The sequence below is a fragment of the Lepidochelys kempii genome, chromosome 6, assembly GCF_965140265.1.
Source record: "Lepidochelys kempii isolate rLepKem1 chromosome 6, rLepKem1.hap2, whole genome shotgun sequence".
NCBI lineage: Eukaryota > Metazoa > Chordata > Testudines > Cheloniidae > Lepidochelys > Lepidochelys kempii.
Genome location: NC_133261.1, coordinates 95,624,212 through 95,640,314, shown reverse-complemented (window position 1 = coordinate 95,640,314; position 16,103 = coordinate 95,624,212). Strand labels below are relative to the sequence as shown.

At 43.1% G+C, this 16,103-nt stretch overlaps 1 protein-coding gene across 8 annotated transcripts in view; it reads left to right on the top strand.

The window, feature by feature from the left end:
- CEP128 (centrosomal protein 128) overlaps positions 1-16,103 on the top strand; it is a 446,026-nt gene that overhangs the window by 350,990 nt on the left and 78,933 nt on the right. Inside the window, exon 20 of one of the 8 annotated variants that reach the window (XM_073349341.1) lies at positions 13,321-13,349. The exons of the other annotated variants lie outside the window; for them this stretch is intronic. Within the exon in view, the coding sequence (XP_073205442.1) occupies positions 13,321-13,335 (15 nt within the window). The 3' untranslated portion in view covers positions 13,336-13,349. Of the gene's footprint in view, positions 1-13,320; positions 13,350-16,103 lie in introns of those variants that run through there. 8 annotated transcript variants of the gene reach the window in all.

Below are 16,103 nucleotides of genomic sequence, written 5' to 3'. Positions count from 1 at the left end.
TCATTCCTTCATAACCATCCAAGATACAACAACATTATGGGAGCCTTTGGAGAACTGACAGGAGGATATGTGTCATGTAGGCAGAGTTCGGAAAGGGCTGAAACTTAGAGGGAAAAAAGCTGGGTGAAAAATTAATGATCTCATTTTAATAGTTTACAGAGAAGCTCACTAGACTTGGGCTCTGGATTGTGAAGGAGAGCAAATTCCAGAAACAGGGTCAATTCTATCTGGCCTTGGAAAGTTTTACTTTAGAATCTGGTTTCAGAGTAGCAGCCGTGTTAGTCTGTATTCGCAAAAAGAAAAGGAGTACTTGTGGCACCTTAGAGACTAACAAATTTCTTTGAGCATAAGCTTTCGTGAGCTACAGCTCACTTCATGGGATGCATTCAGTGGAAAATACAGTGGGGAGATTTATATACATAGAGAACATGAAACAATGGGTGTTACCATACACACTGTAAGGAGAGTTATCACTTAAGGTGAGCTATTACCAGCAGGAGAGCGGGGGGAACCTTTTGTAGTGATAATCAAGGTGGGCCATTTCCAGCAGTTGACGAGAACGTCTGAGGAACAGTGGGTGGTGCGGGGGGAATAAACATGGGGAAATAGTTTTACTTTGTGTAATGACCCATCCACTCCCAGTCTCTATTCAAGCCTAAGTTAATTGTATCCAGTTTGCAAATTAATTCCAATTCAGCAGTCTCTCGTTGGAGTCTGTTTCTGAAGTTTTTTTGTTGAAGAATTGCAACTTTTAGGTCTGTAATCGAGTGACCAAAGAGATTGAAGTGTTCTCCAACTGTTTTTCGAATGTTATAATGCTTGACGTCTGATTTGTGTCCGTTTATTCTTTTACGTAGCGACTGTCTGGTTTGACCAATGTACATGGCAGAGGGGCATTGCTGGCACATGATGGCATATATCACATTGGTAGATGTGCAGGTGAACGAGCCTCTGACGGTGTGGCTGATGTGATTAGGCCTACGATGGTGTCCTCTAAATAGATATGTGGACACAGTTGGCAACGGGCTTTGTTGCCAACTAGACCATTTGCTCAAGAAACTCCCTGAAAAAGCACAAGAACAAATCCGCACAGACACACCCCTGGAACCTCGACCAGGGGTATTCTATCTGCTACCCAAGATCCATAAACCTGGAAATCCTGGATGCCCGATCATCTCAGGCATTGGCACCCTGAAAACAGGATTGTCTGGCTGTGTAGACTCCCTCCTCAGGCCCTACGCTACCAGCACTCCCAGCTATCTTCGAGACACCACTGACTGCCTGAGGAAACTACAATCCATCGGTGATCTTCCTGAAAACACCATCCTAGCCACTATGGATGTAGAAGCCCTCTGCACCAACATTCCACACAAAGATGGACTACAAGCCATCAGGAACAGTATCCCCGATAATGTCACGGCAAACCTGGTGGCTGAACTTTGTGACTTTGTCCTCACCCATAACTATTTCACATTTGGGGACAATGTATACCTTCAAATCAGCGGCACTGCTATGGGTACCCGCATGGCCCCACAGTATGCCAACATTTTTATGGCTGACTTAGAACAATGCTTCATCAGCTCTCGTCCCCTAAGGCCCCTACTCTACTTGTGCTACACTGATAACATCTTCATCATTTGGACCCATGGAAAAGAAGCCCTTGAGGAATTCCACCATGATTTCAACAATTTCCATCCCACCATCAATCTCAGCCTGGACCAGTCCACACAAGAGATACACTTCCTGGACACTATGGTGCTAATAAGCGATGGTCACATAAACACCACCCTAAACCGGAAACCTACTGACCGCTATTCCTACCTACATCCCTCCAGCTTTCACCCTGACCACACCACACGATCCATTGTCTACAGCCAAGCTCTACGATACAACCGCATTTGCTCCAACCCCTCAGACAGAGACAAACACCTACCAGATCTCTATCAAGCATTCTTACAACTACAATACCCACCTGCTGAAGTGAAGAAACAGATTGACAGAGCCAAAAGAGTAACCAGAAGTCACCTACTACAGGATAGGCCCAACAAAGAAAATAACAGAACGCCACTCGCCATCACCTTCAGCCCCCAACTAAAACCTCTCCAACGCATCATCAAGGATATACAACCTATCCTGAAGGACGACCCATCACTCTCATAGATCTTGGGAGACAGGCCAGTCCTTGCTTACAGACAGCCCCTCTACCTGAAGTAAATACTCACCAGCAACCATACACCAGAACCACTAACCCAGGAACCTATCCTTGTAACAAAGCCCGTTGCCAACTGTGTCCACATATCTATTCAGGGGACACCATCATAGGACCTAATCACATCAGCCACACTATCAGAGGCTTGTTCACCTGCACATCTACCAATGTGTTCCTCAGATGTTCTCGTCAACTGCTGGAAATGGCCCACCTTGATTATCACTACAAAAGGTTCCCCCTTCCCCCTCCCCACCCCCCCTCTGCCCTCGTGCTGGTAATAGCTCACCTTAAGTGATCACTCTCCTTACAGTGTGTGTGGTAACACCCATTGTTTCATGTTCTCTATGTATATAAATCTCCCCACTGTATTTTCCACTGAATGCATCCCATGAAGTGAGCTGTATCTCACGAAAGCTTATGCTCAAAGAAATTTGTTAGTCTCTAAGGTGCCACAAGTACTCCTTTACTTTAGGATCTGATCCTCTAGCCTAGTCATTTTAATTGTGTATGTTGTTATTCACGTCCTCTCTTAGACTCTGGTGTAGAGTTTGTTTGTGCTATTAAATAGTTGCTCTAGTTTCACAAAAGATATGACTGTCCTTTAGAGATAGATGGAGTGATTTCCATATAGTACATGATTTGTGAAGGGCTCATGGATCCTTTGTAATGATGGGTGCTATATTATCAATAACAAAATGGTTACCATCTACAAGTGTTTAAAAGGTATAGACAGAGAGAAGGCAGTGAAATAATTTAGGGTAGCATAAAGGAACAGAACTAAAAATATTTGAATGATATTAAGCAAAAGTAAATTTGAACAAAATCCTGGGGAAAAATTCTAAACACTGAGATCTAGGAGACTGTGGCACAGTCTGTCGAGGCTGGTGGTAGGTTCCCTGTTATTTGTAATTTAAAATTGAACTAGACAAAGTTATGGGGAACATACTGAGGAAATAAACTTTCATTGGTTTGGAGGTGGACTAGATGTCCTAATAGGTCTCTTAATCTCCAATTTTGATGAAGGTGAAAAGGCTAAATCTAACTTTAGGATGTAATCTTTACCCAAGACTGAAACCTCATCATTTTGCAACATGGTCAAATAGCACCTCAGCCAACTAGAACTGTACTTCTCAATTTACTGTGCTGGGAGATCTCAGGAGCGCAGAGAGATGAGGATAGTAAAACACCTTTTCACTTTAAGTTTTAGTGGTGGTTAAATTTTATCACTCTATTTTACCTGAAGTTTGTAGCTTAATTTTGAACCCAAATTTATTACAAATAAGCCTGAAAATAAGATGCCCTGAGAATAATGTATCCTTCAGCTAATAATACTGAAGTTCAGCAACTGAATCATCTTCTGTGAAAGTATCAAACAGAAGCTCAATTTCAATGTCTCTTTGACTCATCAGAATAACAGATGATAGTAGAGGGTGTCTCCCTGGATAGTGACAGGATGTCTTCAATAAATGATAAATTACAGGGTTCCCCTGCTGCTTAGGGGAAATATTATTCTGTTATAGTATGGATTACTCTGCATATGAATAGTGAATTTTTTAAGCTAAACATTTACTTGGAGAATTAGTACAGTTGTCCTAATATTTACTCTCAGAACCATCCTTGTATTTCAGAAGTAGATGGAACGCACCTATATCTCCAGATATTATCATGTGCACACTTGAAGGACGTTGAACTATATTGATAGGTTTCAGAGTAGCAGCCATGTTAGTCTGTAGCCACAAAAAGAACAGGAGTACTTGTGGCACTTTAGAGACTAACAAATTTATTAGAGCATAAGCTTTCGTGAGCTACAGCTCACTTCATCGGATGCGTAGAATGGAACATACAGTAAGATATAGATATATACACATACACACACACACACACACACACACACACACACACACACACACACATACAGATAAGTTGGAAGTTACCATACAAACTGTGAGAGGCTAATTAGTTAAGATGAGCTATTATCAGCAGGAGAAAAAAACTTTTGTAGTGATAATCAAGATGACCCATTTAGACAGTTGACAAGAAGGTGTGAGGATACTTAACATGGGAAAATAGATTCAATATGTGTAATGACCCAGCCACTCCCAGTCTCTATTCAAACCCAAGTTAATGGTATCTAGTTTGCATATTAATTCAAGCTCAGCAATTTCTCCTCAGAATCTGATTTTGAAGCTTTGTCCTCACCCACAACTATTTCACATTTGGGAACAATATATACCCTCAAGTCAGCGGCACTGCTATGGGTACCTACGTGGCCCCACAGTATGCTAACATTTTTATTGTTGACTTAGAACAACACTTCCTTAGCTCTCGTACCCTAACACCCCTAGTCTACTTGCACTACATTGATGACATCTTCATCATCTGGACCCATGGAAAAGAAGCCCTTGAGGAATTCCACCATGATTTCAACAATTTCGATCCCATCATCAACCTCAGCCTAGACCAATCCACACAGGTGGTCCATTTCCTGGACACTATATATCTTACTATATGTTTCATTCTGTTCATCCGATGAAGGGAGCTGTAGCTCACGAAAGCTTATGCTCTAATAAATTTGTTAGTCTCTAAGGTGCCACAAATATTGAACTATACTGTTTGTTGATGCTGATTAATAGAGCAATATGGAATGTCATCCATTTTAAGGACCAATCCAGCAAACACTCATGCATGTGCTTAACATGTGAGTTGTTTCCTTGAAGTCAAATGCTGGACTGTGGTGTTCATACATCATCCTAGCTGTTCATAACTCTTCCAGACAAAAGATACAGTCTCTGCCCAAAGAGTTTAGAACCTTGGGACCAGATCCTGCAAAGAGTTATGACCCTATTCATTTAGTGCCTGGTACAGTGGCCGTTTAAATCAATGAGACAACTGACTTCAATTGACAGTGTGTCAGTTTGATAGTTGTTGTTTATTATTTGTATTACAGTAGCATCTACAGTCCCCAACTGAGATTGGGTTTTTGTTGTACTAGGCACCTTACAAAGAATAAGTGTCAGTCTCTGCCCCAGATTGTTTGCCATCTAAATAGACAAGACAGACAAAGGGTGGGAGGGGAAATAGAGTCACAAAGAGGTGAAGTGACTTGCTCAAGGTTACATAGCAAGTTAGTGGCAGAGCTGGGAATAGTAGAACCCAGGTCTCCTGACTACCAATGCTTTATTCACTAGCTCACACTTCCTTCCTCTCATAATATGAATCCCATTGATATCTGTGGGACAGCATGAAGGTAACTGGATCATTCCTTAAGCTAGATGTGATACAAAAAGAGACAACAACAAATAAGTGAGTTAGGCAAGGGAGGGAAAAGGTTTAAACAGAATAGAACTGTGATATTATCTGTGTTTACAGGACGTGCATAAAAATAATTCTACTGGGTAGTGTTTCCTTAGTTAAAATTTTAAAATATTTTAAATTCTGTTTGTATTAATTTGGCAAAGAAATATGGGTCAGCCTTGGATAGAGGCTCAAAAGAAGAACGCTGGAATATGCAGCATGGAAGTATAGACAAGAAACGTCCTACATAAATTATACAGGTCTACAAAAGCAAATATTATTCATGTCATAATGACTTTCTGTTCTAGAAATTTCTTGTTTGGTGTATAATTCTGGGTTGCTTTTGGAGAGCGAACATAGTCATTGTCTCTAATCTAGAACATGTTCATATTCAAACTGCTCTCTTCAGCAGGTAGAAAAGGTTCTATATCAAATTTGTAGATGTTTGAAAAAAACAAACATGGAATAATCCTAATAGTCTCAGCTTAAAGTGTTCTTGAAAGGCTCTGTCCCCCTTCACTACACGGGATAGGAGGAAGTTAACTCTGTGACGTTAATACTGTGCTTCTCTTCTGCTTAATCCTGCAGAAGTTCCTCTGCCCGCTTTCTGTGAGGTCAGCGCTTAGTTGTTGTTAGGTGGGCATGCCACAGAGCATCCTTGTGGAGGGAGGCACTTGCCCCACCTCTGTTCCCCAACCATTGAGCATTTCTTCACTGAATATAATGCTGACTAGTCAACATTATCTCTCATGGGTTCTTCCTCCATATGGGTAAACTCCATCTTAAAGGTGGGTGGCCTCAGAGCAGCCAGTGACAAGGGAGGACTGTGCAGCACAGATCCAGAAATCACTGTACTGCTATGGAGGAGGGAAGTCAGGGAGGCCCTGGGATTCTATGCTAGTGCTGCTACCCCAAGTGGAAGTTTCATGATCATGTGGTTGGAAGAGACCTTCAGGAGGTCATCTAGTCCAGTCCCCTGCTCAAAGCAGGACAAATCCCCAAGTAAATCATCCCAGCCAGTGCTGTGTCAAGCCTGACCTTAAAAACCTCTAAGGTCGGAGATTCCACCACCTCCCTAGGTAACCCATTCCAGTGCTTCACCACCCTCCTAGTGAAACAGTTTTTCCTAATATCCAACATAAAGCTCCCCCACTGCAACTTGAGACCATTACTCCTTGTTCTGTCATCTGCTGCCACTGACAACAGTCTAGTTCCATCCTCTTTGGAAACCCCTTTCAGGTAGTTGAAAGCAGCTATCAGATCCCTGTGATGGTGCACCCCATAAGGCTTTATGGAAATATGCTTATGAAGGTATATATGACATAACTGAAATATGTTTTATGCTCCATATGCCATTGTGACATATCTCTGTAAAGGTTATGATCTACTGAATCTATTCATCCTATTTGTATTTAGGTATCATTTTTGTATTCAAAGTTATGAATATTGGCTCTGTACTTGCTTGATTTGTAAGTAGCCTTAGTAAGCATTTGGTCAGCTTCTTGAGAAAGCAATGTGCAAGTTAAATGCCCAATCAAGAAGCACTTAACGGACAATGGATCTTGAAGATGCTAATCCACATATGAGCTTTCCCAGGAATGTGACTTGGCTGGTAAGAAACTCAGTCATACATGGACATGTGACTTGCCCATGTGACTCCAAAACTCCATTTTGTAGCTGGATTCTACACGGGGGAAGGAGGGGTGTCCACCCACAGGAAAAAGTCTATTTAAACCCCTGGGAGACCCGTCCATTTTGTCTTCAGCTTGCTCAAGAGATAGCCTCTCCACCCGCAAGGATACCTGAAGGAAACTGGAACAAAGGACAGTAACTACAGGGGGTGTGAGTGATTGCTGGTCTCAGACTAGAAGGAGACTAGTTTGTAAAAGGAAGCTTGCTGGGTGAGGTTTTTATCTGTATTCAGTTTTCTTGGACATAGACTTGCGTGTTCTACTTTATTTTGCTTGGTAATTCACTTTGTTCTGTCTGTCACTACTTGGAACCTCTTGAATCCTACTTTCTGTATTTAATAAAATGAGTTTTTACTTAATTAATTAACCCAGAGTATGTATTAATACCTGCAGGGGAGGGGGCAAACAGCTGTGCATATCTCTCTATCAGTGTTATAGAGGGCGAACAATTTATGAGTTTACCCTGTATAAGCTTTATACAGAGTAAAACAGATTTATTTGGGGTTTGGACCCCAATGGGAGTTGGGCAGCTGAGTGTTAAAGATGGGAACACTTCTTAAGTTGCTTTCAGTTAAGTCTGCAGTTTTGGGGCATGTGGTTCAGACCCTGGGTCTGTCGGAGCAGACTGGCATGTCTGGCTTAGCAAGACAGGGTGCTGGAGTCCCAAGCTGGCAGGGAAAGCAGGGGCAGAAGTAGTCTTGGAACATCAGTTGGCAACCCCAAGAGGGTTTCTATGATCCAATCCGTCACAATCCCCCCTCATTCTTCTTTTCTGCAGATTAAATAATCCCAGTTCCCTCAGCCTCTCCTTTTAAGTGATGTGCTCCAGCCCCCTAATCATTTTTGTTTCCCTCCGCTGGACTCTTTCCAATTTTTCCACATCCTTCTTGTAGTGTGGAGGAGTATTCCCCATAGACCTAAGGAAATCAATGGATTTTAGTGGGCCTTGACTTCTGCTCATTCTGCTATGGTGAGATGGGCATGAGGAGGTAAACACCACCCCATTGTCAAAAAATTTGCAGGAAATGGAATGAGTTGAAACTAAGGTTTTTTTTATCCCCCAGCAAAGTTCTTCCCATTTAGGGAATGATTTGTTTACAAGTACTCAGCTGAGAGAATCAGAAGGTAACCAATATTCCTGCTGTAAATACAAATAGTTACACTTCGTGCTTTTTATGTTTACTAATCTACAAGGCCATCAGCTGAAAAGTATGAAGGACAGAGGAAAAATAGTTTGCAGTGTTGTAGGTGTGTTATACCCAGAATATTCGAGAGACAAGGTGGGTGAGGTAATATCTTTTATTGGACCAGCTTCTATTGGTGGAAATGATGGGCTTTAGAGCTATACAGAACTCTTCTTCAGTTAGCCCAGTTTTGTTGGGGCCATCGCATGAAATTTGCATCTGTTAGGTTGGATTTGCTCCACTAGGAAAGGAAAATATCATCCTGTGTGTTTGGACTGTGACTAACATGATAGGGCCAAAAGTCTGTTATTCGTAATAGTTTGCTTAGCAGATGAAGTGAATCTTTGCAGGCACATATCACTATTTGAATCCAAGAAGCACATTGAAGAATTGCCTAGTTCTTCAAGAGTTTGCTCATGTTGATGCCATGTTAGGCGTGTGCATGTGCCATGTGCACCATCGCCGGAGATTTTCCCCCTAGTAGTATCCGTAGGGCCGGATAGTGCCCCCTGGAGGCCTGCGCTCATGTACCGGTATAAGGGCTGCCTCCAGTCCCGTGCCCTTTCAGTTCCTTCTTATCACCCTTGACGGTTGCTGGAACAGCCTTCTCTTCCTTGCGTTTTCAAGCCTTCTCTGATGGTTTACAGATTCAGATGTGGCTTGCATTGGTCTACTCACCGAGCAAGCACCATTTGGACTCAATTCTCAGCATTCCAGAATCAGTTCTGGCTTCTTGACATGGTGGTTAGACCCAGTCTCGGTTCTATCCAGAGTGCCTTTTGAGTTCCTGCAGCCATCGATAATGTTGGTGTCCAACGCATCAGACCTGGGGTGGGAAGCCCACCTTGGCAAACTCAGGACCCAAGGTCTCTGGTCAGAGGACGAACTATCCTTACACATAAATGTGAAGGAACTCAGGGCAATTCTGGTGGCCTGTGAAGTATTCCTTGCCCAGTTCTCAGGCAAAAGTGTGCAAGTATTTCCGGACAAAACAGTATCAATGTTTTATGTCAACAAATAGGGAGGTGCCTGCTCCATGGTCCTCTGCCCAGAGCCCTCGGGCTGTGGGATTTCTGCATGAAGCATTCCATTCACCGAGAGGCATTGCATCTCCCTGGGAAGTTGAACGTTTTAGTGGATTGCCTCAGCAGGTCCTTCTCCTCTTCTCCTCTTGGATTCAAATAGTGATATGTGCCTGCAAAGATTCACTTCATCTGCTAACCAGTCCACCCAGAGGTCATCAGTGTCATCTTCCAGAGGTTGGGAATGCTCTAGGTGGACCTGTTCACCACCACAGAGAGCAGGAAGTATCGCTGCTTTTCCTGAGGCTCTCTCTCCGATGCCTTCCTACGGTCATGTCGGACAGCCTTCTGTATGCTTTCCCTCTGATCCCCCTGGTTCACAAGGTCCTCCTGAAGATTAAAGGGGATAAGGCGAAGGTCATCCTGATGTCCCCAGCATGGTGTCAGCAGCATTGGTTCGGCATGCTCCTAGACTTCTCAGTCGCAGCCCGGTGGACGCTCCCTCTCAGACCAGACTTGATCTTGCAGGATGATGGGCGACTCCTCCATCTGAACTTCACAGGTCTACACTTGTGATAAATGAACGGGGGAGGTAGCTCCCTTTTATGGACAGCCAGCCAGTTAGCTATAAAGTCCCTCTTGGTGGCTGTTCTCTGCTTGCTTTACCTGTAAAGGGTTAAAAAAGTCCCCCAGTAAAGGAAAGGGAGTGGGCACCTGACCAAAAGAGCCAATGGGAGGGCTAGAACTTTTTTAAATTGGGGAAAAAAAACTTCCCTTTGTCTGTTGTTGTTGTGGTTCTCTGGAGAGAGGAGAACAGGGAGCATTTATGCTGTGAGAAGCTTAAGCCAGATATGAAAAATCATCAGATCATACCTAGAAATTGCTTACCTGAAACCCCAGATATGTAAGTAAATTTGGTAATGTCTAGAAAGACACGATTAGGTTTATTTCTGTTTATCTCGAATTGGCTTGTGGACTCCTCTGTGCTAACCCAAAATGCTTTTTGATTTGCTTGTAACCTTTAAGCTGGACCTCAAGAAGGTTATTCTTGATGTTTAAATTTTGTAAGTGGGTTTTTTAAATCTAGCAAAAGCCTAAGTTCCAGTTGTATTTTCTTTCTTTTTGTTTTTAATAAAATTTACCTTTTTTAAGAATAGGATTGAATTTTTGGTGTCCTAAGAGGTTTGTGCATATGCTGTGAAATTAGCTGGTGACAACAGCTGATATCCTTTGTTTTTCTTTCTCAGCTCTTCCCCAAAGTAGGGGTGAAAGGGCTTGAGGGGACCCCACAGGAAGGAATTCACAAGTGTGCCTTTCTGGTTTCAAAAGGGTTTTTTGCGTTTGGGTGGTGGCAGCAAAAATGTAACCTTGGGAGTTTAATACAAGCCTGGAATGGCCAGTATTACTTTTAGAAACCTTGAGGACCCCCACCTTCTGCACTCGAAATACCAGAGTGGGGAATCAGCCTTGACAGCACTTGACAGCATGGTTGCTGCATGGCTAAATCCCAAGAAGAGAGCATTCCCGGAGCAGGTCCAGCAGGTTTTGCTAGGTAGCAGAAAGTCCTCTACACGGCCAAGTGGAAACACTTCACTTGCTGGGCAACCAAGTGGGGCCTTTGCCTGGTGCAGGTGTCCATGCAGTCCATCCTAGAGTATCTCCTTCATCTGAAGCACCAAGGTCTTTCACTGTCTTCAGTTAAGGTCCACTTGGCAGCTATCTCAGTGTTCCATCGCCCGATCCAAGGCAGATCTTCATCCAGCAGCTGATGAGCAGATTCATTAAAGGGTTGGAGAGGCTCTAACCACAGGTTTGTGACCCAATCCCACTTTGGGATTTAAATCTGGTCCTGTCCAGGCTCACGGGGCCACCTTTCGAGTCCTTGGCATCTTTCTCCCTGCTGCTGCTCTTGTGGAAGGTTGCTTTCCTGGTAGCTATCACTTTAGCCAGAAGTGTTTCAGAACTTCAAGCTTTGACCTCGGAACCTCCCTATACTGTTTTCTTCAAAGATAAGGTCCAACTGCGTCCCAACCTAGCCGTTCTATCCAAAGTGGTGTCGCAGTTTCACATCAATCAAGACATCTTTCTGCCTGTCTTCTTCCTGAAACTGCCCAAAACGGAAGAATGGTGTCTGCATTCTCTGGATGTTAGAAGGGCCCTACCTGTTTTTATTGGCAGGACAAGACCCTTCCACAAATCAGCGTAGCTTTTTGTTGCTGTCGTGGATAGAATGAAAGGTCTCCCCAGAGGATCTTGTCCTGGATCATGGCCAGCATCCAGACCTGCTATGAACAGGCAAAGGCCCCTCCTCTGGCCATCGTGAAGATCCATTCAATGAGAGCACAAGCGTATTCAGCAGTTTTCCTGGTGCAAATACCAATGCCAGGCATCTGCAGGGCAGCGACATAGTCATCAAGCCACACATTCACATCCCATTATTTGGTCACCCAACAGGCCAGAGATTATGCCAGTTTCGAGAGCTGTGTTACAATCAGCATGCCCCTGAACTCCTAGCCCACCTCCGGGTGTATTGCTTGTGGGTCACCTAACATGGAATAGACATGAGCAAGCACTCAAAAAGAAAAAAAACGGTTACCTACCTTTTGTACCTACCATTTGTTCTTCGAGATGTGTTGCTCATGTACATTCCATGACCCACCCTCCTATCTCCCCATCAGAATTGACGGCAAGAAGGAAATGGAAGGGAGCGAGGCCAGTGGCGCCCCTTATACCAGTGCACGAGTGCAGGCCTTTAGGAGACACTCAAGCCGGCCCTCCAGATACCACTAGGGGAAGAATCTCTGGCAATGCTGTATGTGGCATGCGCACACACTTAACATGGAATGGACATGAGCAACACATCTCGAAGAACAACAATTACGAACGGTAGATAACTGTTTTTTCCTAGGTGGCAGCTGTGTGTAGTATGTGCAGTGCTTTGATGCAAAATAAAATAAAATGAATACATAGAAGAGAAAAACTGATAACTGTTACATAAGAGTTGTGGTTCCTCTAAATCGTTATGATACACAATACATGGTTCAGCTTGCCACCAAATGCAACATATTTTGGGGGTGGTATAGATACAGTTGGAGCAGTTTCCAGCTTGGAAAGCCAGGATATGATGTTTGCACAGGTGTCAAGGAATCAGCCCTAGAGGTGTTGAGGAGCTGCCATCTGCTCTGTCATTGAGAAAATTATAGGAATATTTTTAGATGTAATTTTGTGTTAATGTAAAAGGTGAGTTTGTCAATTTGAATATGTGAAACACCTGTACTGCTCATGCCCAAGTCCTCTGTGTCAAATCTCTTCATAAATTACACCGTAATCATTGAAAAATTATGTTTGAAGAAATTTTCAAAGATTATTCAACAGCCAAATACCTCGTAGTTCAAAACTAGAGGCATACATCTAATTTTAAAATGTAAATCCTTTTGAAAATATTGTTTATTTTCCAATATTGGGGTCATCCTACTACCACTGTCCCCATGCAAAAGCTACTTTTTGCTTGGCAGTCCTCATTTTAAATTAGACCATGTCTAAGCTACAGAGTTAAGTCCACTTAAGTTACGTCAGCTATCATAAACCACTGTAATTACAACGCTTGTGCGTGTTCACACAATGTTCCTTATGGCAGCGGAGCACATCCACAGTCGGTGCTTTAGCACCAACAGAGAGAGCAGTGCACCGAGGGTAGCTAGCCCACTGTACAAATCACGATCTTTTGCTTCTAGGAGTTCTGGGAATGGATTGCAGTGTATCATGAGGGCAGAGGTGCTCCGCCGGTATGTAGGAGCTGGCCCTCAAAGGCACATCTGCAGAAGCAAAAGAAACAATACAAAGAGTCAGTACTGTGAGTGCACTCACAGCCTTGAATCATAAAAGTTACATTTACCTCTTTCTCACTTTCCCTTGGCAAGCACGGAGCACGGTGAAAGCCATAAATATGGTGAGTTTGGCCCAGGCGGGGAAGGTGCAAAATAGAACAAAGGGTGTGGGTGATTTCAGAGGGGGATCACAACAAGCGTCTCGTGACACTATTCTGAATACTTGCACTGTTTTCCATAGGTGAGTGTGATCAAAGCTGATATCTCATTACTGAGGGTAAACAAGGATGCAAAGGTGCATCTCTGCATGCATGCGGCTTCAGATCGGGTCCATTTGATTCCTACTTTGATTCCTGCAGAAGTAGTTGCCGATTGACACAGCAATGTTTCCTACAGCAGGGAAGAAAAAAAGCAGCTCTTCCAAGGAACCTTTGGCAGAGGATTGCAGAGTACTTTTAAGAAAGTTTCCTAGAGATCTCTGTGGAGGATCCTGGGAGAGCCCAGTGTGCATTAACAAACTTTACCGCAGCGTCCCCATTGCAGAGCTGCACAGGGGAATGTGAAGCAGATGCAAACAGTACCCAGTGTTATTTTCTGTCCCTTCTCCCACTTGTACCATGTAACAAAATAAAGGACACTTCTCCCTCATGTCACCGTGCAGTATTGAAGCAAAATGAGTACTTACCGGAGCTCCCTTCTCCTAGTTCAGGTGGGCAAGAGCTGGAGTACTGGGACTGGCTAGACCCCTCTGCTCACTGTGCGCCAGATGACCCTGTCGCCTGTCCCACAAACTCTTCCAACTCAACTTCCTCATCTGCCACTTCGTATTCAGGGTTGACTCCACTGACTGCTGCCTCCAGTCCTCCCAAAGTATCCCTGGGGCTCTTGGTGGTGGGAGTGGGGTTGCCGCTGAGGATGGCGTGTAGTTCCTTGTAAAAGTGGCATGTCTTTGGCACTGCACCAGAGAGATGGTTGGCCTCCTTGGCCTTCTGGTATGCCTGCCTCAGCAACTTGATCTTAGCATGGCATTGCTGTGTGTCCCTTTCATGCCCCTTCTCCTCCATGCTATGAACAATCTGCTTGTAGGTATCCGAGCTCCTACAACTGCGGCTACACTGCCTCGTCTCTCCACGGACCCAACAGATCCAACAATTCCGGTATACTCCAGGTAGGAGCATGTTTGCTGCAGAAAGCCAGCATGGTCAGCTGGGAAGAAGCAATGTGAGCTCTCCACACTGAGCAAACAGGAAGTGGAATTGCAAAAATTTCCATGGTTTTAAAGAGGGGGAAGTGCATGCCTGTGTACTTGGCTGCATGGTAGTGGAGTTGAAATTGCTGACCAAAGTGGTCATGATGGGCATTGTGGAACATTTCCCGGAGGCCACTTAGGGAGACATAAACAAACGCAGTGACTACGCTGACACTGCATCGCTCTACCTTGGTCGCAAAAAGCTCTATGCTTCTTGTCAAGGTGGTTTTATTATGTCAGTGTAGCAGGAGAGTTAAATTGGTGGGAGAAGCATTGTAGTGTGTACACCTCCACTATTTTGTCAACGAAAACTGACTTTTGTCGACAAAGCTTGTATAATGTAGACAAGGCCTTACAGAAATTGTCATCTGGATTGCCACAAACCACTCTCACAGCCTTTATTAGATATGTAAATATTCTCTTGGTGTTCCCAATCGAGATGTGGCTCATTGATGAGAAAGCTCTTGAACAAGTGTGTGCTTGTAACTACCACTGCAACTTCATAGAGGAAGTGGGCATTTCGAAATGGATGTTGTATCTTTTTTTACATTATATTTTGTTTAACTGATTTTTGTGTCACAAGTTCAAATACTAATCAGATGTCTCAGACATGCTTGCAAACCACAACCAAGACTCTGTTTAGACTAAAGTCCCAAAGGTATTAAGGCAACTTGTAAGATTCTTTTATTATTATTTGTATTATAGTGGTACCTTGATGCCTTAACTCAGTTTAGGGTCCCTTTGTCCTAGGTGCTGTATAAACAACACATAGTAAGAGGCAGTACCAGCTCTACAGAACCAAACAAGCTCAGTGTGGAAGAAATTTAGTCTTATTGTTCTGCTGATGAGCTGAAATACAGAAAGATTAAGTGACTTGCTCAAGGAAGTCGGTAGCAAACCTGAATGTCCTGAATGTCCATCCAGTGTTTTAAACACAAAACCATCCTTTCTGTTTTCAAAGGATAGCAACTTAATAATTACACTTCTGGTTTTTTTATCAACTATTATCAAAGGTAAAACCTAAGATTCCTATACCTGAAACAAAGGAGAGACATTTTTCTCTATTTTCTCAGGGTTTTTTTTTTCTTTCAGCATTTGACAGCAGTTTGTGTCGATTTCACCATTTTACTACTGTAGTTAGTAGTGTCTATTTGTTGTGGGCATTTCACACAGCTTCAAGGGAGAGAAAAATATTCTAAATTGGAAAATGTAATTCTAAAACTACAAAAATTGAGAAACACAGTAAACTTGAAATGTACTAGATTTCAAGTTTACTGTGTTTCTCTATTTTGTTCAGCCATACTGTTCGTATGGTTTCAATGTCAGCCAGTCTTACTGATATCCATTTTTACTGGCAGGAAATCAGCTATAATTTTTACACAGTTGTATTGTAATACTGTGTTTTGGATCTCAAATATGCTAATTTGCACACTTTTTTGTGCCAGTTTTCTTTTTCCTAGCTTCTTGAATATGTTTATACACATTCACTCTCTCCAGTCTTCTATGAGCAATTCTGGCATGGTTTGCACGTTTTCAAAACCACATGTCACTTGATTTTCTTGGATTTTTCACTTTAATTTGATAAAGCTGTTTTTACTGGAATATGTTGTCTATTTTTCTTTCTGCC